The 22,384-nt window shown below is 43.1% G+C and overlaps 1 protein-coding gene across 2 annotated transcripts in view; it reads right to left on the reverse strand.

The window, feature by feature from the left end:
• Positions 1-2,896: 2,896 nt before the first annotated feature.
• SLC35B1 (solute carrier family 35 member B1) overlaps positions 2,897-22,384 on the reverse strand; it is a 28,451-nt gene continuing 8,963 nt past the window's right edge. The window contains exons 1-10 of one of the 2 annotated variants that reach the window (XM_072111264.1): positions 13,504-13,738; positions 13,177-13,398; positions 12,490-12,593; positions 9,394-9,527; positions 8,512-8,542; positions 7,186-7,346; positions 6,828-6,954; positions 5,004-5,110; positions 4,410-4,563; positions 2,897-3,143 (exon numbers count right to left, since the gene is read on the reverse strand). In XM_072111264.1, coding sequence (XP_071967365.1) covers positions 3,091-3,143; positions 4,410-4,563; positions 5,004-5,110; positions 6,828-6,954; positions 7,186-7,346; positions 8,512-8,542; positions 9,394-9,527; positions 12,490-12,593; positions 13,177-13,343 — 1,038 coding nt within the window. In that variant the 5' untranslated portion in view covers positions 13,344-13,398; positions 13,504-13,738 and the 3' untranslated portion in view covers positions 2,897-3,090. Of the gene's footprint in view, positions 3,144-4,409; positions 4,564-5,003; positions 5,111-6,827; positions 6,955-7,185; positions 7,347-8,511; positions 8,543-9,393; positions 9,528-12,489; positions 12,594-13,176; positions 13,399-13,503; positions 13,739-22,384 lie in introns of those variants that run through there. The other variant, XM_072111263.1, reaches the window with a different exon arrangement.

The following is a 22,384-nucleotide window of genomic DNA, read 5'->3' on the forward strand; positions in this document are numbered from 1 at the left end:
GTCTTTTTACTCCCCTGCGTCCAAAAGCCATAACTTACCTGTGGGTCATGTTGTACTTTTGGTGTGTACCATTTAGTTTTCCATGCAATGTATTGGGACACTGGGAAAAAAATTCCACTTTAGGTGAAATTGACAAAAGAAAAAATTTGCACTGTTTTCTAGGCACGTGTCAGCTATGTAATACAAGGGGCCACACAGGTGGAAATTGGGGAGTAGAAAGAAACTCTTGGGACAATAAAAAAACAATTTGAATGTCTTGTTAACTTGCCATATAGCCAGGAGTAATGCCCATAAATCAGACAATGGTGATACTTAATCCTGACTTCATAGTGACCGCTTTCATCCGCCCATTACTCTTCCACCACATTGATTCTTCAATCCCAATAACCTTTAGGCACGTTACTGCACACAGGTTACTTTCAGCGTCAATTCATTAGTTCAGCCCAGGTTACCGCAGTTGGGAAACTAATGAGGAGAAACGTTGCGAGGCAGAGCGGGGGTCTTGTTGGCAGCTTCTAATGAGTATTAATAACCCCACATCCACTTGCATTGTAAAAGGGTTCCCAGAGCATGACACGCCTGCCACCTCTGACCGGGCCTATAAATCAAACCCATATTAGATCAGCACTTATGAGTCATGAAGGGGCTGCCCAGCGTGTGTAACATCTCAGCATCTGCTATGGAGAGGGGGTTCCTCAGGAGGACTGTGTGCATAGAGGTGCTTGCCTTGCAGACATGTGTAAAACCTTACAGTCTACAGTGCAGAGCAAGGTGTGATTCATTAGCATAAGCAAAAAGACAGAAACGCCATCTGCAAGAGATCCTCACCCTTAAATGCACATTGGTTGTGCCAACAGGCTGGCACATTACATCTAAAGGAGGAAAAAACGGCTCAATAAGTTTAAAGGAAATCTACCATCAAAATCCTTTATGATAAACAGGGACACTTACTCAGAGATCCAGGCACCATGCTAATCGTCCTATATTTATTATCCATAGCCTCCTTCCTTCCAAAATCAACTTTTAAAATTATGCTAATGAGCCTGGAGGACTCTGGGGTGGTGTAACCAGAAAATTCACGGCACCCACCTTTCCCTAGAAAGCATATATAAAAATACATAGAATTATAAACATGTTAGGGATCCCCGTGTCCTCAAAATATAAAAACAATTATCTAGTCCCGTGAACACAGAAAAAATCCAAAATGGCCAAAGTCATACAGTCCCCCAAATGGTACCAATGAAAAAAAAAAAAGTCATGACTTAGACGCTGTGCGTCGAAACGCTCCGATTTTCTTCACTGTGGTGATCTTCCTATATCAACTTCTATAATTAAGCTAATGAGCATGAAGGGCTCTGGGGCATTACTAGACCCGAGTGACGGAGCTGTAGATTCTCAGGCTGTTATACTGTTTTGCCATCCACCCCTCGTTCTGCCTGCAATAGGAAGGAATTAGTGCTCCTGCACAGTGTAGGAGCCTGCAGAACTACAGCACATTGAGGCTCTGGTAATGCCTCAAGCGCCTTTCTAGCTTTTAACATAATTATAAAAGTTAATTCTAGAAGGAAGGAGGCTACGGATAACAAATATAAGAAGATTACCAGTGTCACAGTGCCGGGATCTCTGAGTAAGTGCCCCTGATTTATCATGATGGATTTTCATGGTAGATTTCCCCACAAGGAGACATCTTAATGCCCAATGGAAGTCTAGAACAACACAGGATGTAGTACCAAACCCACTCGAAGAAAGGTATTACATTTCTAGGTACCTGTAACATTTTGATGGGCACAGAGGTAAATAAATGCATGACTGACGGCAGGTACCACTAATTGAATTTCTCTTGCGAGAAAAGGTTATATCTACAGAACAAATATATAACCCAATTTTATCAAGAGAAACTGGGGGGGGGGGGTTCACAATCACTATGATTTGTGACTTTTATGGGCACATTTCAGTAAGTGTGGGGGAAGGCCTTGTCAGTTCTCTGCAGTTCTTATCAAGTTTTCATAGGGATGTATCAAGAGAGGTATAGATTCTGATAAGGACATAATATTCCATAAGGGCAAAAACTGTGTAGTTTTGGGCACCAGTGTATAAAAAGGACATAGTAGAACGGGAATGGGTGCAGAGGAGAGCAACCAAGATTATTAGGGGAATGGGGGGACTAGAATACAATGACAGATTACAAAATTTGAGGTAATTCAGTTTAGAAAAAAAGACATCCGAGGGGAGACCTCATTACAATGTACAAATACCTGAACGGGCAGTACAAGGATCTCTCCAAAGATCTTTTTATACCTAGGCCTAGCCCGTAAATAATTTGGCACAGCCCGTTGACCAGTATGGGATAAGAAAATACAAAGAAAACTCCTGCCTTCAATTCCTCATCGATGTCTGTCACAGCCAACTTTCATGCCGGTTCTGTGGCAGCCACCAGCCGGAACGTACCCAGGCACGGCCATAATAAAAACAGTCTGTTTATTAGTATTCCTTCTGCTCCGGTTTCTTTCTTGTCCTTGGTTGTGCTCCACCACCAGCAGCCAAACTGCTCCCTGGCCTAGTTGTGCCAGTCCTGGGTATTAATGAGATCCAGGGGCTGGGGTAGGAGGAGGGGGGGTTGAGGCTGTTGGCACCAGATGGGAAACTCCACACAGCTGCTCCCTCCGCTTTTATGTGTGATGGGAGAAGTCTGTGGAGAGTCCGATTCTCCAACTTTAAAGCCGCGGTTATGCAAATTGTAAGACTCAGAGCCAAGCTGAAGCCTGTTTGCCCGGCATCTCTGCATTGTAATATTTATCAGATCTTTTATAAAAGGAGCTATAGACGGGCATCTTTTGGGCCTGGGATTTGCTCAACAATAGTTAAAAAAAACAGCAGAAGTAAAGGCAATGAGACATTTTCCATCTTCCTGCATTTAATACTCCCACTCTCTCAGCCTAAAATTCCAGCTCTTTTCATTAATAATAAAATAGTTACATGTATCAGATAAAAATTAAAAAAAAAAACAAAAAAAAACAGACGGACATATTTATATAGACAAACAGTGAGTGAGGTCTGAATACAACATTAGAAGGCTCCTGTATGCGTTTATCAGTGGGACGGCTTTTTGGATCCTTTACCAAATTTGGCATCCAGTCCTAGACCTGTGGAAAAGCAGGAGAGTGTGGTGAGTGTGGCAGGAAGAGAGTGGGCACATACTGTCATATAGTATGAGTATATGCCTATGGCTCATTGTGGGACCGTGTGTGCCAAGTCCAGCTAGAAAAACACATTCCTAACCCAACCCCCACCCCCATTCCATACTAATAAGAAGCAGCGCTAGAATGACAGCACATTGCCCATCCTGCTACAGTGTAAAGTGACCAGTAACATCCCCCGGGATCAGGGCCTTCGATCGTTGGCTCTACATCACTCACCAGATAGCATAGCATTACAACCTGTAAAAGACAGGTCATATTGGGAGCAGAGTACCTCAAGACAAAACGTATATCCTGGTATTCCAATTAAATATGCATTACATCTCCCTAAAAGTTAATGGGATTGTTTGGTCCTTTACCCACTGGAAACCCATGGCCTGACCTGCAGATAAGTAATCAGCATCTGGTGGATGCTGGATGGATCCTTCTACTTCTGCTGTCATTCCCTGGATCGTCGTCTCCGGTGCTGGACCAGCTGATCATTGTGAGGTCCATGGGGGTCAAGAAGTCAGACTCCTATGAACCCCACACCATTGAGCTGTTCCAGGACATGACACCAGAAGTAGAAGGATCCATCCACTGTATAGCAGCAGTGCTGGGGCTTCAATACTGATCAAATATTTTGGATAGTTTATCAGTACGTATACAGGGCAGACAACCTCTTTAAGCCATTTGTACTGTATGTGATGAAAAGTCTTACTGCTCAGAGTAGAATACAGGAGGTAATTTTAGATCAGTAAAAGCCAAGTTATAAAACATATATATTATATATGTAATGACATGTAAAGAGTACAAATGGTTTCAAAGGTGAACCATTACTCACAGGAACATTTTGCAATACTCCCTCTTACCCCACCATGTGGTCCGTTTTTAGCTAAGCTCCTGAACCACTTTCTTCACAATGCAGATCCCAGAATACCCCTTTAGTTTCCACAGTGAGGGAAACAAGAATTATTTTTTTCTGGTTGCCTTTGTTTTTCATTATGGGCTGCAAACCATAGACCACTGGCCAAGGACCGTCACAAACCTGTATGTAACCTGTCATTGGTCTACTGGGAATTTGCTTTCATTACAGTTCCCGGCGCTAACACGCCACCTAGTGTTAGTATGGAGAGTTACATAGAAGGAAATCCCCTGATACCTGAGCTTGTGTGCCTTGATGTTATTTATATGCAGCATAAATGAATAGTAAGTCTATTTGTCAGCACTTACCTAAGAAGACCAACAGGGTTCCCACCCACTGCAAACCGCTGATCGGATTAGAAAAGAGAATCACAGAGGCCAAGATGGTGAAGAACTTCCTGGTGGTGGTGATGATGGAGCAGGTAAGAGGACCAAAGTAGACTACAGTCATGAAGATAAAGGTCTAGGGGGAAAGGAATGTTACTTATTGTGAGGAGACATTTCATCAGGGTTCTTGTATTCCAGAAACTATACATTCACCAGATCTAACCCCAGTCCATCCATCCATGAATATATTTCCAACATAAGCATAGCAGTATTCTAGATTTATAGCCCAACCTTACTCCCTTCAACTACACAACTGTATCCACGGGTGGTTCTGTCCAATTGCAAATTTATATGCATTCATGTAAAAAATAAATATCTTTAGAAAAAAGTGATACCCTGCCCAAGAGACTATGCAGAGTGTTATTCTATTAGATGCTACTACATCTGCCCATTCACCACCAGTGTATCTCATGGGCAAATACTGCTGTGCTCAGAGCCCCATGAAAGGCTACATGGGGGGTAGATGGTTCCCAGGACAGACCCTGTGGCGGTAAGATACATGGATAAAGCGCTCACCTGTCCTAAGGCGCTGGTCAAGCTGAAGAGCAGGATGTTGTAGATGATACTGGGGTACCGTTCCGTGAAGCTCATGAACTCCCATACTTCTCCACTAAAAACAATACCTGTATTGGAGGAACATTATTACAGTCCAGTTTATTACTTCCTTACTTCCAGAAATATTAGCGCACATATACATATATAATTTTACACACACATATATATAACACATCAAAAAATATAAATGACTGAACTAAAATAATTGATCAAAATTTCACATGTGGGGGGGGAGGGGGGTGCAAAAAGCTAATAGAGATGTAAACAAATGTGCGCGCTAGCACCACCTTCTGCTTACAAACATTCACTGCAACACTGTCTTTATGCCTGGAATGTGCAATAATGAATTTTAATGTATATTGACATTGGGTTGATTGTTGTTGCCTAACATAAATGACTGTTCCGAGAGGAGATTATAGTAGTTATGAATAAAACCACAAATGTAAGAGAAATGTAAAACACCACAGCTAGCACAGCATATAAATATAGAAGGAGCACTGCAAATGAATGGAAGTACGAGACTAGATAACATGACGGCAATTGTCAGACACATGCATTTGGATCTATACTGTGGTGTGGGGGACAAGTGATTGGTAGAAGCAAGAAATGCTCCTAAAGGACATTTCCAAGATTTCAAGCTATTTTCTGACCACAAAAGCTGTGATAAATGTCTGGTACGAATGGAGCATCAGTTAAAAGAGACAGTCACCAGATTTTACCCCATTAAAATACTAGCCCCCTCAGGTAGAGTATGAAAATGGCCTTTCTAGAATTCCATTTTTTATTCATAATTTCTCCCGTTTACCTATAAAAATTTCCTCCAAAGTCAAGTGAAAATGAGCAGAGAAGAGGCAGATTTTTCCTGAGATGAGTCACATTTAGAAGCTGCAGGGGGAGCATACACTTCATTCACCCTTATCATCTGTTCTACCTACAAAACACGATCATATCAGGCTTGACCTAGTTGGAAATATATGCTGCAGATAAAAATCCAATTCCCCACTTTTGTTTACTTTCTCTTTCTGTAGCTCACGGAGGCAAAATGCAGATTCATCTGAAGTAACTCATCATATGCAACTAGGACTCTTCTCTGCTCATTTTTACAAGACTTTGGAAGAGATTTTTTTTAAAATAGGAAAAAACAGGTGAGATTTCACATAAGATAAATTCCAGGCCAAAAATAGCCTATGGTATTGTCAGCTGCTAAAAATTAATGCATATGTGTAGGGGAGTTAGATTTCCCAGCATTCCGATAATGAAATCATGTTTTAATGATATGTTTAAAATATATTATCCAAGATAATTTTTTTAAAGGACATCTACCACCATGGTTGTAAACCAAGCACTGACATACTGGTGTGTGCCCTGTCTGTCAGGATCTGCTCTTCACTTAGCTTCTTATGCTGTGGAATTTGAAAAAAAGGCTTTAAAAATTATGCAAATGAACCTGAGAGCCTCCAGGCCCCATAGCCGTTTATGGAGCCTAGAGCCCCTCAGGCTCATTTACATAATGTTTAAAGCCTTTTTTCTTAAAAAGAAGGGCATAGGAAGATTAAAGAAGAGCATATCTTGCCAGAGGGGGCTCCCACCAGTATGTCAGTGTGCTTGGTTTACAATCCTTACTCCTGGTGGTAGATGTCCGACCCCCTATATACCTCTACATGTGACTGTTATACAGAAGGAAGGCACAGAGTTAAATCTTCTGACAACCCCCTTTGAATGAAAAGGAAAAAAGATCCTCTTGAAGCTTGACACTAGTAGAATATAGAAGAGGCACCGAGTTACCTGCTCCTAGAAATAAACTGGACCAGAGGTTGATATGAAGCATCATTTGGTTAGAGCCAGTCTGGAAATGTGCCCGCATGTGATCCTGAGACACTCCGGTCAGTCCATCAAGGGTCAGAGAGAGCAACTGGGGAAAGATTAACATTGCATTATCATATAAAGGTGTAAAGAGATGAATTTGATGTACCGCATAATACTGGGGGTACCATCTACTCTGGTACCCCTTCAGTAACAGCTGGTAGCACATGACGAGACTAAAGAGACTGGTGACTTCCAAACAAGGCCGTTCATACACACGCCAAACACTAGGAGGAGGGGTTGTGGGGCAATTTGAGAAAAATTAAACAAATAGGCTTACCAGCAGCAGCTCCCCGTAGCCAAACACATGATCATCACCACTGGGGCCAGTATTTTTGGGCTTGTACATAAACAGAGCTACTCCCACCACTATGAGCAGTACACACAAATACTTGGTCAATGGATATTTCTTCCGGAGGACGGTAACTCCTAAGAGCATAACTAAAGGACGACACAAAAGAGAACATCGCCATTATAGAAGGGTCACAAAATAACACGGATACAAGCAAGTGTAGTCAAAGACATAACACACACAGATTTGGCAAGCTCTGTGCAGCGCTGCGTCATTTGTGTGCAATATATATCTAGATCTATATATAGAAAAACTAGATTCAAAGGTTTAATTTATTTCAGAAATGAAAAGAACAGGTGATACAAGACGGGGATAGTCCTTTAACCGTCTTCAAGGATGTTACTGGGGTGACTGCAGTATTAGAGCCATCTATGTAATGCACAGGGCACCATAGACTGCCATGGACTTCTCATTCTGGGGGTCTCTGGTGAACAAGATTCAAAGTCGAATGATCTCCCCTCACATTCATTTACTTCAGCAGAGAGGATCTGTGGGCACTTTTCCAGTAAAGGTGGAGAAACAGGTTTTTGGAGTTGTCGGTCCCATATAATTGTCATACAAAGATGCAGTTGGCTCTGACACAGATAATGGAATTATGTGCATTTTATGAGAACTCTGTGCTCGTTTTACTCCTATAAACCTTTATTGATGGGCAGTTCAGGCATGGGAGATATCACGTCTGCATTTCCCGGACCAACCACGACTCAACTAACCTCACTGGGACTCTACTGTCCCATAAATACGGCAGCATTTAGGTATGGGACTAGAGAGATTGACAAAGATTACAGATAAGCAGACTCCATGGTCAGGTTCAGCCGCCAGACACGGACATATGGCAGGCAGCTGGACCATGGTCCGCTCATCTATAACAATGATATCAGTCTGGGACATGTGAACTGCTGCTGCACCTGCCCCTATACACACACATTTACAGGAGGAATAACAAAGGAATAGAACAATGCAATCTTGTTAAACAGATGCTACAGCATAAAAGGGGTACAAACTATAAGCAACAAGGCCGACTGTTGTATAGCTGCAGGGAGCCAGGCAAAGTAACGTCAGGCATAGACACCAGAGATTTCTTTGATACAGAGACGCATGTTCCTTCAAAGGTCAAAGAGACTGTATTGACAGGAAAGAAGCAGGGGTTGGGTTACAGCATGCATATCCCCAAAAGGGCAGATCGTCAGCACCGCGGCTCTGCGGAGGACTGAAGGTTATCCTACATGGGAGCAGCACAGGAGATCATCTTACCTGGGATAGGCTTACAGGATTTCCCCAACACCTACAAAACACAGCAGATATTTTACAAATATGTCAATTAAAGAGGGAAAAAAAAAAAACACTAATCAATAGAAATCCTTAACATTTTCAAAGGAATCATTGTCCATTAATTAAATCCTCAGACAACTAACTATAGAATATCATAATTTCATAAATTATTAAATATTGTACAGAACAGACTGAAAATCATTGGCCCTGCGGAAAGTAGAGAGATACCCCCTTAGAAAATACTGTACAAGGTCACTATCTACGGGAAAGCTGGGTGGGAACCCATATGGCCTGTATTTGTACTCAATGTGTGCTACATCCACACACACACCTCTGTTTCATACTCAGTTCACAGTTTCTTCTGTAGCTCTATCTCCTTGGCTCCCTCCTGACATATTACTGGCAGCATGAAAGGGTGTAAGAGCCTTGCAGTCATGCAGGAAACATGATCAGTCACATACTACTGACAACACCTGAAGGAACAAGGAGAGGCTCTGCTCTCTCTGAGATTTTATGAAGTGCTTTCTCAGCGCCTCACCCGTTCTCCAGGACAGATCAGAAGGGTCTGGAAGTGCTGGATCCACTTGACCTTGGGACTAAAAGATGCTTTTTTTTTTTTTACTGCCAACATGCATATGTTATAGTCAAAAAAATACAGTATTTAAGTAATGATCCCTTCGCAGGGCCAGCTTTTGTATAGCATTGCACCGCCTAATTATATATGGAATATAGTGTTATATTACACCAATAGCACTATGTGCATCCCATAGATGATTTGTCAGTGGATAATTGAAGCAGTGTTGATGGGGTTGGCTTTCACATGAAGGGAGGTTCTTCATATAGGACAAATGAGAAATAACTTACCTGTGTGGGGTAGTTCACATACTGGAGTGCTGAATTACTGGAGACCATGGCTCCCAAGTAGGAAAGGGAACATGCTGCATAGAGCCAGCTCTGTGTGCGGTCAGGCTTAGCCTTAGTATCAAAGAATTGAATCACTGCAAAGAAGCACAGGAGAAGTCACTGTACACTTCATATACAGACAGTGTCACTCTTGTCCTTTAGATGTGTCTGGTATTGCAGCCCCTGATTTTGATGACCATTATAATATAACACAAGTCCTACAATCAAAATCACTGAAATGCAATTTATCAGGGTATAGGGGTAACTAAAGACTCAAGAGAGTTCGCGTACCAAGGGCTTCATCATTACAGGGGGCAACTATCAGCCATTAGACCCGTCATAAAGCACAAAGGCAGCAGCAGTTGGGTCTGATCTCTGTAGTGATCGGAAGCTGTAACTATGGTGGGAGCTTCCATAGAAATATAAAGGAGATGCAACTGCATTTACTGCTTATGGTCACTATAGACAGCAGATATTCTTCGGGCTCAGTGATCTCGATTTATGAACGACTTAACAGCTGATAAGTGCACGGCTAGCTTTAGGCTGCATTCACACAGTCCTGTGATTGCCTGGACCGAATCCAGGGCAAGGAGTAGGAGGGGTGAGCGCTCATCACCCTTCCTCCCTCCATAGGAAGGCGTGTATACAGTGTGCTCTCCGGATCATGACCAGGAGACTCAGGAGTCTATGGGGGCCGTGAAACTGTCCGCAAATTATGTGACCAGATCACAGCCCTCCGAATGGCTGTGTGAAAGCAGTCTTAGGCTGACCACTCATGGTATACTGATGGCCTGTGGACAGCCCCTTTTGGCTTGGCCCCACTACCTATGGCACCACTATGCCAATGTATGGAATACCAAAGACTGGCTGTAGCATATCATGCATCAAGCAGACTTATATGGACAACATGAGACATATTAGACACTATTTCAATCTGTCCAAAACAGGCGGGCACAGGAGCAACAGCAGTTTCTTGCTGCTGCACTTCGTGGAGAGCTAGTCTGTCCTGTAACGCCCCCTACACCCACCTGTTTCCGTTTTTTAATGACACTTTATACGAGCTGAGCACCACTGGACTTTAGCACTCACTGTCTACCTCTCTTAAAAGGGGCAGAAATCGATGGATAACAGACAGGGAGCCCACTTTTCTATTTTGTGACTATTTGAAGTTGTCTGACACAAGGGAAATGGTTTAGCAGAAAGACATTGTAGCTCACAGAACCATAAATCTGTGATTTGAAAGATGAAACTCTTAACTTTAATGTGACATAGAAAGCATGGTGCTAGGTGCTATAGAACAGCATTTGAAGTGAGTCTTCCCCCTTCAGCATCTAAACTTGACTCATCTCAGGAAAAAAAAATGTACTCTTCTCTGCTTATTTTCACACAACTATGGAAGACATTTATTTTTATATTGGTACATTTTTGAGATTAACAAATAAAATAGGGAATTCTAGAAAGGATATTTTATACCCTGCCTAACAAAGCGTCTTTAATATGCAATAACCTGTGTCACAAAGCAAGACAATGAACAGTTTATATAATTACACTGTCTGTTCTGTCATCCAGTGCATCACCGTGATAAACCTGGTGCTTTTTTTTTTTATACTGTATTAAACCAGTGAAGACACCATTAGCAAATCAGACCCCCTTTTAAGCAAAAACAAACACAGGTCATATATGGTATTGCAGATCAGTCCAATATTCATCATTAGAACAGAGCTGCAATACCAGATTCTACCCATTAATAAGTGTAGTGGTATTTATGGAATCATTCAGGGATAATCTCCAGAGTGAAGAGACTGCATGGCTCAGGCACGATCTTGGTGAACTGCAGCAGAGTGCGGACAATGTACTTTCAGTGAACGCCGCAGAGTAGTTAAGTAAATGTGTCCCATTACCTTAAATCGCAAGGTGGCCACGCATGGTATTGCAGCTTAGCCCCAGTCATCTGAATGGGACTGAGCTGCACACAGGCCATGTGACAATCAGTTGGGACATTATTGGCCTAGGACAGCACAACTGCAACAGCTGGATAATGGAAGACACCTTTAACTATGATAATATTTCAAAAGACTATAGTAAAGCTTTAACATTTATTATTTTATCAGTCAGGATCAGAAATCTATGTCCATGATCACTTTAATGTGACCCTTCAAGCTCACCTAGCTGATGCCCATTCCCTCAATATATGTGCAGCATTGTTATTCTAGAAATGATTGTTCTATATTATGATATAAATAAGCTCTCCCAACACTGACTGGTGATTGGCTGCTGGGTATAACACATGTTTATCATTGATGAGACCTGCAGGGAGAGAGCAGCTGCAGGAACCACTCAGAGGGCAGGTAAGTGTCAGGCTACTTAAGCCTGTAGGCACTGTAGCCAAGTAGTAGTCACAGATGAAAGCTTTGTACTAATGGGGCTGCAGTGTATAACAGCCAATCAGATTAAACTAAACAGTAGGAAAGTTTCTCCTGAGAACATATGTGTTTAGAGCTCTAGACTGGAAAGTTTTATTACTTTCTGATGCTGGTTGTCTGGACCAAAATATCAGAATTATGATAAAAATGAAAACAAATAATTCCAGGTTAAGGATATTCATGACCTAGTCGGAGGGTAGACCATCAATATCTGAACGGTAGGATCCAACACTAGGGCTACACCTACCAATCAGCGGATTCTATAACCAAAATTAACAGACAACATAGCCAGGGACTGAAGCCAAGCTCATATTCAAGTAAATTAGTGATGCATAGATCCCTAGTGATAGCATAGGTCAGAGATATTCAATAGACAGGTTGTAAATATCCTTAAACCCCCTTTATACTCAACTCATTGATCCCTTTTTGCTACCATCCTACTGATCCCTCTTTGTACTGAGCTGAAATTGCTCGAATCAGTCACTGACCAAAGCAGTGACTCACTACAGCGAGAAACTGGCAGAACAGTTACACGTCTCCTTCCAGAGGAACCAGGGACTCCAGAGCCCACTGGGAGACCCACGGAGGTACTGAAATGAGGGCAGGAGGATCACTCTTATCTTCTGGTACTTACATAACTTAGCAAATATGGCATTAACTACACATTGAACAAAAACCAGCGACAGGGCATATCGAAACTTCTCCTTGTTTTCTCCCTCGCCATATGTCCCTCGTGTTCTGTAAAATAAAGAGAGACATGTTACTATCTATATAGTGATGAATCCACAGCAAGAATTAAATAACTTTAACTACAGTGTTTAACTTATACTCCACTCCAGTGACAACAAAGAAGGCAGCATATTATTCCTGTACTGGGCATAAGTGCATGTTCACATTTTCCGGCTTCTGATCTGTTTCAGATTGGCAAGAGTGCACCACCGGGCACCCCAATCTCTCGCCCGCGTTAAGTGATCACAGTGCTTCAAGTAAGCGCCATTCCACTACACTAATGCTAGTAATATCGGGTCTTTCCATCACCTTTCCTCGGTGCAGTCCAGTGAATGGAGCTTTAATAGGAAGCCAGAGAGAGTCATTAGACTCACTACAATAAGTCTTACACACCCACCCTATGTGAACATAGCCTGAAGGAGACAACACTGGGAGATTCCAGCTCTGCAGCATGTACCAATGTGAATGCAGCTGTGAAGTATAATACAGGGGCAGTCAGGATTTGGTATATGAGGGTCGCAGAGTGAGACCACCCTCCCTCGTTACATATGATATACATTCGGCTCCTACTATAATGCACTCAGACACTTACATTGTCTCCTGCAGGATTCCGTAGTAGAAGTAACAGACAAACACCCCCAAGAAGCATATGAGGAGCCTCAGCCCCCCATGGCCAAGCACTCCCCCTCCGTCCATGTCTCCTCCAGCTGTCACCGGCACCTCCAGCCGCACATCTCTCTCTGCCGCCGGGGACCTCATACACTCAGAGCGTGCCCACACCGCGGAAGGACCCCGGCTAGGACTGCCCGCTGCACTGCCAGAAGAGAAGACACGGAGAGATGACATCAATGATACAAAGTGCACATCGCATAAGACTGCACATAATAATCACTCAGGGAAATGACAGGTTAATCATTACCTCAGGAGAAGATCAGGCAAGCAGACATAATGGAACTCCTATAGTGACACAGCTCTAATGAAGCCTCCGGCAGCCATATTGGGCCACTCATCAGCTGAGAAGTTTAGGTAAACGTACATATTATAATGTAGTTACCGCGCCTATCAAATCAAACCCTAATTTACTGGACAAGCCTTCACTGTAACTGTGATAATAGTGACTACTGTGCTATGGTGACTGAGCCCGACAATGTATTTATAGAGCGCAGAATGTTATAATAAGGCATCAATATGGACACCATTTATCAGGACCCATGAGGCTACTGTACATGTGCTGACGTAAGCTCATGTGGAGACATCTGATTGGCTGACGGTTACACGTGTAATGAACCGACTGCCCCAGCAACTCCCATTATTCCAAATGATAAAGAGGGAACAGAAACCCGTCACTAGAGGCCGAAGTGTGTTCTGTCTCTAGTGCGGGAGCCATTTTTCAGTGGTCATGTTCTGCATGACTCCTTTTATTTATAAAACCCTTTATTTTAATTTGTTACAAGTAATTATTTTCTGTATAACATTATCACAAAAATACATCATTTTGTATTTTGAATAGTTTCCAAAGCAAAATCAGCAGCAGTTATAGACTGCACATTGATGGGACTTGTATAAGGTCGGTTGGCCACAAGCGAGTTTGGTCCAAAAAAAAGAAACCACTCAGCGCACTGGATGAATTTCCCAGACCGTACCTTGTAACTCTGGAAAGAACTCGGCATGTTAGTTCAGTCCACTGATGAGAGTTTCGTCTGAAAATCACTCCAGCGATGAAGCATTTTAGAACGGGTGGTAGGTGGATGAATGGGACGTGAGGAGAGCCCTTTTTAGAGCTAATCCTCACGTCCCGGCTATCTTTTAGAAAACTTTGTATCGCTGATATGTAAATTTTCTTAAAATGAAGCTACACGTCGTGGCTACCCCTCGCCCCAGTAGCCTATTTTCTCCTCCTACCCACAATCTTCGGCGCGCAGCTCCTCATAGCTGCGCACCCTCGTCCGTGTACTCTGACAAGGGCGCCCAGCTACGAAGAGCTGCGCACCAAAGATGAAATGGTAGGCGGAGAAAATAGGCTACTGGGGCGTGGGGTAGCCGCGACATGTACCCTCATGTCCAGCTACTCCACACTCCCGAATTGCCCCGGGTTTTTGGCACACACAATCAGATTGTGTCGCATCGGAGCCAGCTTGCATGCGACACAAATCGGGGGGCGTGGAGGTCAGAAAACCCATCTGATTCGGACAAAAACGCAGAATTTAAAAAGCAAATTATGTCGCAAGATCAGCACTCACATGCACCGGGAGGAAGAAGGCGAATAGTCAGTGATGACTATTAAAAGGATGCAATGTGTTGGTGGAGCTAATGAAAGGTGCACTGGAGTTTTCACAGATTTTTGTGATTCTAGGTATTTATTTACTTAATTAAGTTTTCTTTACTTCAGAAACATCAATATCTGTCTGAAAAAGAACTGAAATATGCTAATGAGTCTGAGGAGCTCCGCCCACTCTCTGAAGTTGAACCTGATCACACTAATCCAGAGACCCCTAGTGACATCACCGGCGGGTGGGCGGGACCAGGCTCAACTTCAGAAAGTGGGGATGCACATATATAATTAGTCTGCAGAGCCAAGAGGCACTCCAGTTACATGGCGCTTCTGGCTCATTAGCATGTTTTTATAAGTTCTTTTTCAGATGAATGCTGATGTTCCTGAAGTAAAGAAAAACTGTTCCACATACTAAAAAAATTAGAGCCCAGTAAATTCAGGCAGAAATTGTGATGGTAGATGTCCTTTAAAGAGATATTGCAGTAAAAGGAGACAAGTGGAGTCATTTCTCATGGCAACTGTTCACATTCTGCTTCTACCTCTGAGACTTTTTTGCAAATGAACCTGCTCATAATCTCTCCACATATCCTTTGCGCTGATACATCTTCAGTAAAGACTTCTAAGATACTAACATGAATTGCTTTGCTATGAAGTTCTCATCTGACATTGGCATAGATGCACTGAAGCGATGCCAACGTACACATGAAAGTTTGTTCACTTCAGCCGTGTTCAAGGTATTGCTTTGTTTGGCCTGTGTGATGGCCTGGAGTTGAGCCATTACTATATCAACTTGGCATTCATGCAAGTGGACTCAGATGGGACTGATCACCCGGCTGGTCCCAGTAACTCGGGTATCTTCCTACTGGCCCATACTTAATCCAGAATACAAATACAATTTTATCCGCCAGCTAAAATGCATGTCCATCCTAATTCCATATGTTATTCTACCATATCAAATGTGATTTATTGCTGTACCCCCTTTGTGATGCAACACTACCACCAGGTGGCAGAAATCAGTGTTCCTCGTAGACACATGTGTACTATCTTGTTCTCTGTAAGAGTTAAATTATTTTGTATTGACCTTAAGGGTTCATTCACACTGCCGTCTGCGGGGAGGTACATGCGGTCACAAATCTGCGGCCGCATATACGTCCCCATAGACAGCAATGGCGGCACGGTGGCGGTACGGTGCTACACATGTGTGGCATTGTTCCGCACCGTACACCAGGAAAAGATAGAACATGCTCTATCTTTTCCCTGTGTATGCGGCCGTGTGCCGCTGTTTCCTACAGAGGCAGGAGGGGCCACGTCCTCCTCCTCTCCAGCATACGGCGAATGCACCCTAAGGTCCGTTCCACACTTGCGAGTGTGATGCGATGAACTCGCATCACACTCGCAACGCAAGCTGCCGGGAACGCACGGCCCGAACGCTGCACCGCGGGAGTGAACTGACATGCTGAGTTCACTCCCGCGGTGCAGCGTTCGGGCCGTGCGTTCCCGGCAGCTTGCGTTGCGAGTGTGATGCGAGTTCATCGCATCACACTCGCAAGTGTGGAAGGGGCCTAAGTCTGCAAAACCTTACATTGGCAGAATTGCATGGTTTTCATTGGCTAGTTTCCACAATGTATACACAGGTCAAGTTTAGATAATTTCATCCTATCTGTGATTCTGGGTTAGTTATAATGATGGGAAATCACGCTCTTCTTAGTGAGCTGGATTGCTAGGCTCTGCTCGCTATGAATAGCCAGCTTACGTGGCTCCTGAAAGGCTCCCTATTAAATATATAACAAGGAGCCTCAGACAAGCCAGTCATTCCACTCCATTTTTATTCCAATTTTATTGGGTTTAAGGCCTCTTGCACACTAGCGTTGCGTTTCACGTCAGGGTGCAATGCGTGAAAAACTGACGTTTTGGCTGCGTTTTTGTTCCATTTTTCCTTGGAGTAATTTGCGTTTTTTTTGCGTTTTCGGCGCATTTTTGACGCGCGATTCAATGGGAGACTCGAGCATATTTCAAAGGGACCATGGTTTGGGATTAAAATGTGTTATTTAATTGAAAAATAATGTCTTCTGATAATTTGCAAACATCGGCGATCTATTCTTCACTGTTCCGCGCGTATATTATCTCCCGACAATTTAGCAGATGTGAAGAACAGTGAAGAATAGAATAAAAACATTGTACACAGTGAACACAGTGAACACAGGATCATTTAAGATAAAAACACAGTGCAGAACACAGTGCAGTATAGATTACAGATGTTCGGCACATCTGCTTACTTGTCGGGAGATACGCGCGGAACGGCGCGAACAAAATAGCATGTGAAGAACAATATATATGTGTGTGAAGAACAAATTGCAGATGTTTAAATACATCTGCAATGTGTTCTTCACACATATATATTGTTCTTCTCCCCGCGGTGTAGACAGGGCACGGCGTGAGCGCGCACAAAGTTTCCCAGGTGTCGCCCACCCTCCCTTTACTCGTAGCTGTACACACAGGCGCGGGGTAACGTCTGCTTAGCGGTGCCAGTGACATAGGAAACCTTCACACACCGCCAGGTTCCCCTTCTCTGTACGGGATAGCAGCCGCAGGTGTCGGGCTGCGTGCTCCCGTGTACAGCAGGTGCCTGCTGCCGTCCTCCTTGCGGCGCTGCAGGACTTTGAGTGAGGGAACAGCTGCATACTACACAGTCTCCGAGCCCTCGTGTCCCCTCTTCTCCTGCGACAATGGGACAGCCCCAGCAGTGACACGGCACCTGTGCAGCACACATTAAGGGGGTGGCGGCTGCTTACTATTGTCATACGTCCCTGACGTGTATGAACGCTGTGCTACATGACTGAGGGAAAGCTTCAGTTACATGGAGGGCAGGCAGTGCCGCATACAGTACACACGGGAGTGTTATCTGATAACACCCTGCGGGAATGTCCTGCGGGGGAGAGGAGGCGCTGCCAGCCGCGGTGTAACCGATGTTATCCACTACAAGGATGGGCACATTGTTGTTCAAAATAGCATGTGAAGAACAATATATATGTGTGTGAAGAACACATTGCAGATGTTTAAATACATCTGCAATGTGTTCTTCACACATATATATTGTTCTTCACATGCTATTTTGTTCGCACCGTTCCGCGCGTATCTCCCGACAAGTAAGCAGATGTGCCGAACATCTGTAATCTATTCTGCACTGTGTTCTGCACTGTGTTTTTATCTTAAATGATCCTGTGTTCACTGTGTACAATGATTTTATTCTATTCTTCACTGTTCTTCATTGTGTTTTTTTAATTAAATGCTCGATCGCGAGCAGGGGAAATAATGTTATTCTGGTCACCTAGCAACCCTTACGTTTAAAACGCATTGCACTCGCATTGCACTTGCAATGATTGCGAGTGCAATGCGTTCTTGATGCATCTCCATAGACTTGAATGGGGCGTGAAAAACGCGCGTGACCCGCAAAAATAGAGCATGCTGCGATTTTGACGCGCGTGCAAACGAACGCAAGCACGCGCGTTAAAAACCACGCTAATGGAGAAAGACCCATTGAATACAATGGGACAGAGTGCAATGCGAGTTCTGAGCGTCAAATGCACGCGCAGAACTCGCGCGTGAAAAACGCCAGTGGAGAAGGGGCCTAAGGGTGCATGGTGAGGCGACTCCTGACATTCACCCTAAACTTTAAGTGCTAGCTTGTTTGCGAACAACCAATCACTAGTTACCTGCAGCAATAATGTAGAGAATGAATGAAAAAATTAAAGGGAAATCCTGCTTTAGCTACAAAAATAGCAAATGTTGCTAGCTATGGAACATATCAGATATTTACGTGCTTGACCACTGTTATACAACCTCTGCAAGGCTTCTGAAAAAAAAGGTGACGTTCCATAATCCTAGAAGAAAAATCCAGAAAAATGCTTAATGAGTCTGAAGGGCTCATGGGAGAGGTTGACTTTTGGGAACAGTACCAGCACCATGCTGGGACCAGGGACCAGGGGTTGACTTCTGGGACCCCTCCCAAGTACAAGTATTTTCTTTTTGGGGACCAAGAAGGGGAGTGCAAGCACTTCTGGAAGCGAGACCACAAAACGTAATATACCAGGGCAGTACTTTCCAGGAGAAGTTTTCGAAACTGTCGAGAAGGGAAGGACACAAAAAAGGTGCAGGGTGTTCTCCAAAATAGACATTCGGAAGGAAATTTATCATTGTGAAATATGCCCTGAAAAAACAGGATTATGTATGAAAGATGCGTCGGTATTTATCACACATATGCGAATATGACATGGCATTCCAAATCCAAACTTGAAAACAGAGTTAAAAAAGCTAAATTTTGCTCCTTGGCACTAAAACGGCATATTTGAAAATAAAATGCAATTTTTACTCTGCACCATTTACTACGTATTACATTTTGATAAATTCTTTGAGGGTTGTAGTTTCCATAATGGTGTTGCTTCTCTGTACTGTTTTGAATAGTTTGAGATGTTGGGTTCATAAAATAGTGTTACTTGCGGGGATTACTAGTACTTAAGCCTTTACAGTGCACTTCCAACTAAATTTTAACATCCGTAAAAAAAAAAGGAAATAAAACAAAAAAAAAAAAAAATTATGGAAATATAAAGAAGAAGAACGGGTGCTCCTGCGACCCATGTCCGTGTGCCTCCATGTGCCCCACCAGGCCGGCTGCAGGCTCACTCACCTCTCCTTGTTCCAGGCACGACTCTGATTGCGCTGGCCACTGCTGCCCTGATAAATAGCCTGCCTCTTCATATGCTCTTTGACGGATCTTTGTGCCTCGTTGCCATTGAAAAAGCATTAATGACATTCTGTGAATTATCCGTTGTGGCCTCCTGCTACATTCCTGATTACGATTCTCTGTCGCCTGCCTTGACCTTCTGCTACGTGCCTGCCTCTGATATTGTTCTGCTTGTCCTGACCTTCTGTCTGTCTACGACTCCGATTCTGTTTGCCGATTCTGGACTTCGCTCTGGCCATCTCCGCAAGCAAAGTCGTGCCTGTGGAGCAACCTGGTGGTATCCCAACCTCAGCAAGTCCAACCCGCTTTGCGTCGGGTTCTGGTGAATACCGGGTACCACTTAGGCCTCCGCCACTTAGAGTATCAACTTGTGTCACCGCTCGCGGTGGTTCAGTGGGTACACCACCACCTACCATGACAATCTGAAACTTTGAAAATTGTAATTTAAAAAAATTTTTTTTACCTAAATTATTGAATTTTTACTCACCAGAAAAGTAACTGATTACAATATGATACTACTAACGTAAACTACAATGTCTCACAAGAAAACAATCTCAAGATCACAGGGATATGTTAAAGCATTGGAAAGTTATTACCACCGGAAGAGACTCCAATTTTTTAAAAAAGGAATGAGGAATGCCTTAACGTGGCAGGCTGCATCCTGAAAGGTTAAAGTTGAGAAAGTTGAGATGTGAACTAGCCACCGTACCCTCTGCCCCCCCTCCATCCCACGTGAAAACCCCATGATCACAGTACCCCAGCTGCCTAGTTAGCATACAGATTAAACTGGGAATATCTTTCAAATGGCATAATGGACACATAATGTATCCTAATGTAACAACTGACAGCACATTCTGACTCTTGGAAGAGATGGGAGGCCCCCTTTAACCCCTTAACAACCAGGCCTTTTTAGTTTTTGTTTTTTCATTTTTTCACTCCTCACATTAAAAAATCCATACATTTTTTTTATATTTCCGTGTACAGAGCTGTATGAAGGTTTTTTTTCTGCATAACAAATTGTACTTCATAGTGACGGTATTTAATATTCCATGCCATGTACTGGGAAGCGGGAAAAAAATTCCAAATGCAGGAAAATTGGTGAAAAAATGCATTTGCGTCGTTTTGCTGTGGGCTTGGATATTACAGCTTTGACAGAGCACCCTAAATAACATGTCTACTTTATTCTTTGGGTTTGTGCGATCACAGGGATACCACATTTATATAGATTTTATAATATTTTCATAAATTTACAAAAATTAAAACCTCCTGTACAAAAAAATTCTTAATTTTGCCATCTTCTGGTGCTAATAACTTTTTCATACTTCAGTGTACGGAGCCGTGGGTGGTGTCATTCTTATAGAATTTTTTTATATTTTTCAAAATGGCAAAAAAGTGGCACTTTCAACTTTGGGGGCATTTTTCCATTACGGGGTTAAACACTGGGAATAATCATTATTAGGTCAGTTCAGGTTCCACCGCAGCACTTAACAGGTTAACTGCCGTGATTGGTGCCAGCTGTATAATACAGCCTACACCCGCAGTGTATGAAGAGACCTTAGCTCGTGAGCTCTCTCCATACATCCCTTGCAGCACGAGGACAATATAGTTTGTTCTGGTGCACAAAGTTGTTAAATATGCCATAAATACCTCAAATAGGTTGGTTGTGAGATTTAGGATTTTATGGCAGGAGGTCCTTCTCTTTATTATCTCTACAGTCCGTATGAAAAATGGGAATTATTCTCACCGTTAATTCGGTTTCCATTAGTCCACCATGACGGCCCACCTGGAGGTTGACCCCTTGACCTCTGTAGGGACAGGAAGCAGAGAGGTTAAATTCCCCCCCCTTGCACTCACATACCAGTGTCTTCCAAATAATAACACCGGCAGTGGATGCAACCCCTTTATTGCATGTTAATTTCACATACACTATAATACAACAATATATCATTATAGCATAACAATATATATATACATATATTTCTAGGGGTGGGAAAAAATACATGGGCCGTCATGGTGGACTAATGGAAACCGAATTAACGGTGAGAATAATTCCCATTTTCCATATCGTCCCCCATGACGGCCCACCTGGAGATTTATCAAATAATTCCTTAGGGAGGGACTACAGCTTGCAAGACTTTTCTACCAAAGGCTAATTCTTTGGTATTCTGGACATTCAGTCTGTAATGTTTGGCAAAGGTCAATTGGCTCGACCAGGTGGCAGCCCTGCATATTTCCTCGATGGAAGCGCCCCTCTTTTCTGCCCATGTGGCAGCCATAGCTCTGGTTGAATGGGCTCTGACTCGCTCAGGAATAGTCAGATTCTGGGATTCATATGCTCCTTTGATGACCAGCTGAATCCATCTGGCAATAGAGGCTTTGGATGCCTTCTTTCCTTTGTTCTTGTTGCCGAACTGAAGGAGAATATTGGAATCTTGGCGCCATGATTCCGTGTTTTTTATATAATGCAGCAAGATTCTTCTTACATCCAAGGAATGCCAAGTAGCTTCTTTTGGAGATTTTGGATCCTGAAAAAACGATGGAAGGAAAATTTCTTGATTTCGATGAAATTCTGAAGAAACTTTGGGAACAAAAGTTTTATCAAGCCTTAAAGTAACTCTATCCTCAGAGATTCTCAAGTATGGCTCTCTAATTGACAACGCCTGAATCTCCCCTAACCTTCTAGCGGATGTTATAGCTATTAGGAAGGTCAATTTTTGGGTCAAGTCCTTTATGTTAGCATCTTCCATTGGCTCAAATGGTGGCCCAGTAAGGTAATTAAGTACTAAA

This window comes from Engystomops pustulosus, chromosome 6, assembly GCF_040894005.1.
Source record: "Engystomops pustulosus chromosome 6, aEngPut4.maternal, whole genome shotgun sequence".
In the NCBI taxonomy this organism is placed as follows: Eukaryota; Metazoa; Chordata; class Amphibia; order Anura; family Leptodactylidae; genus Engystomops; species Engystomops pustulosus.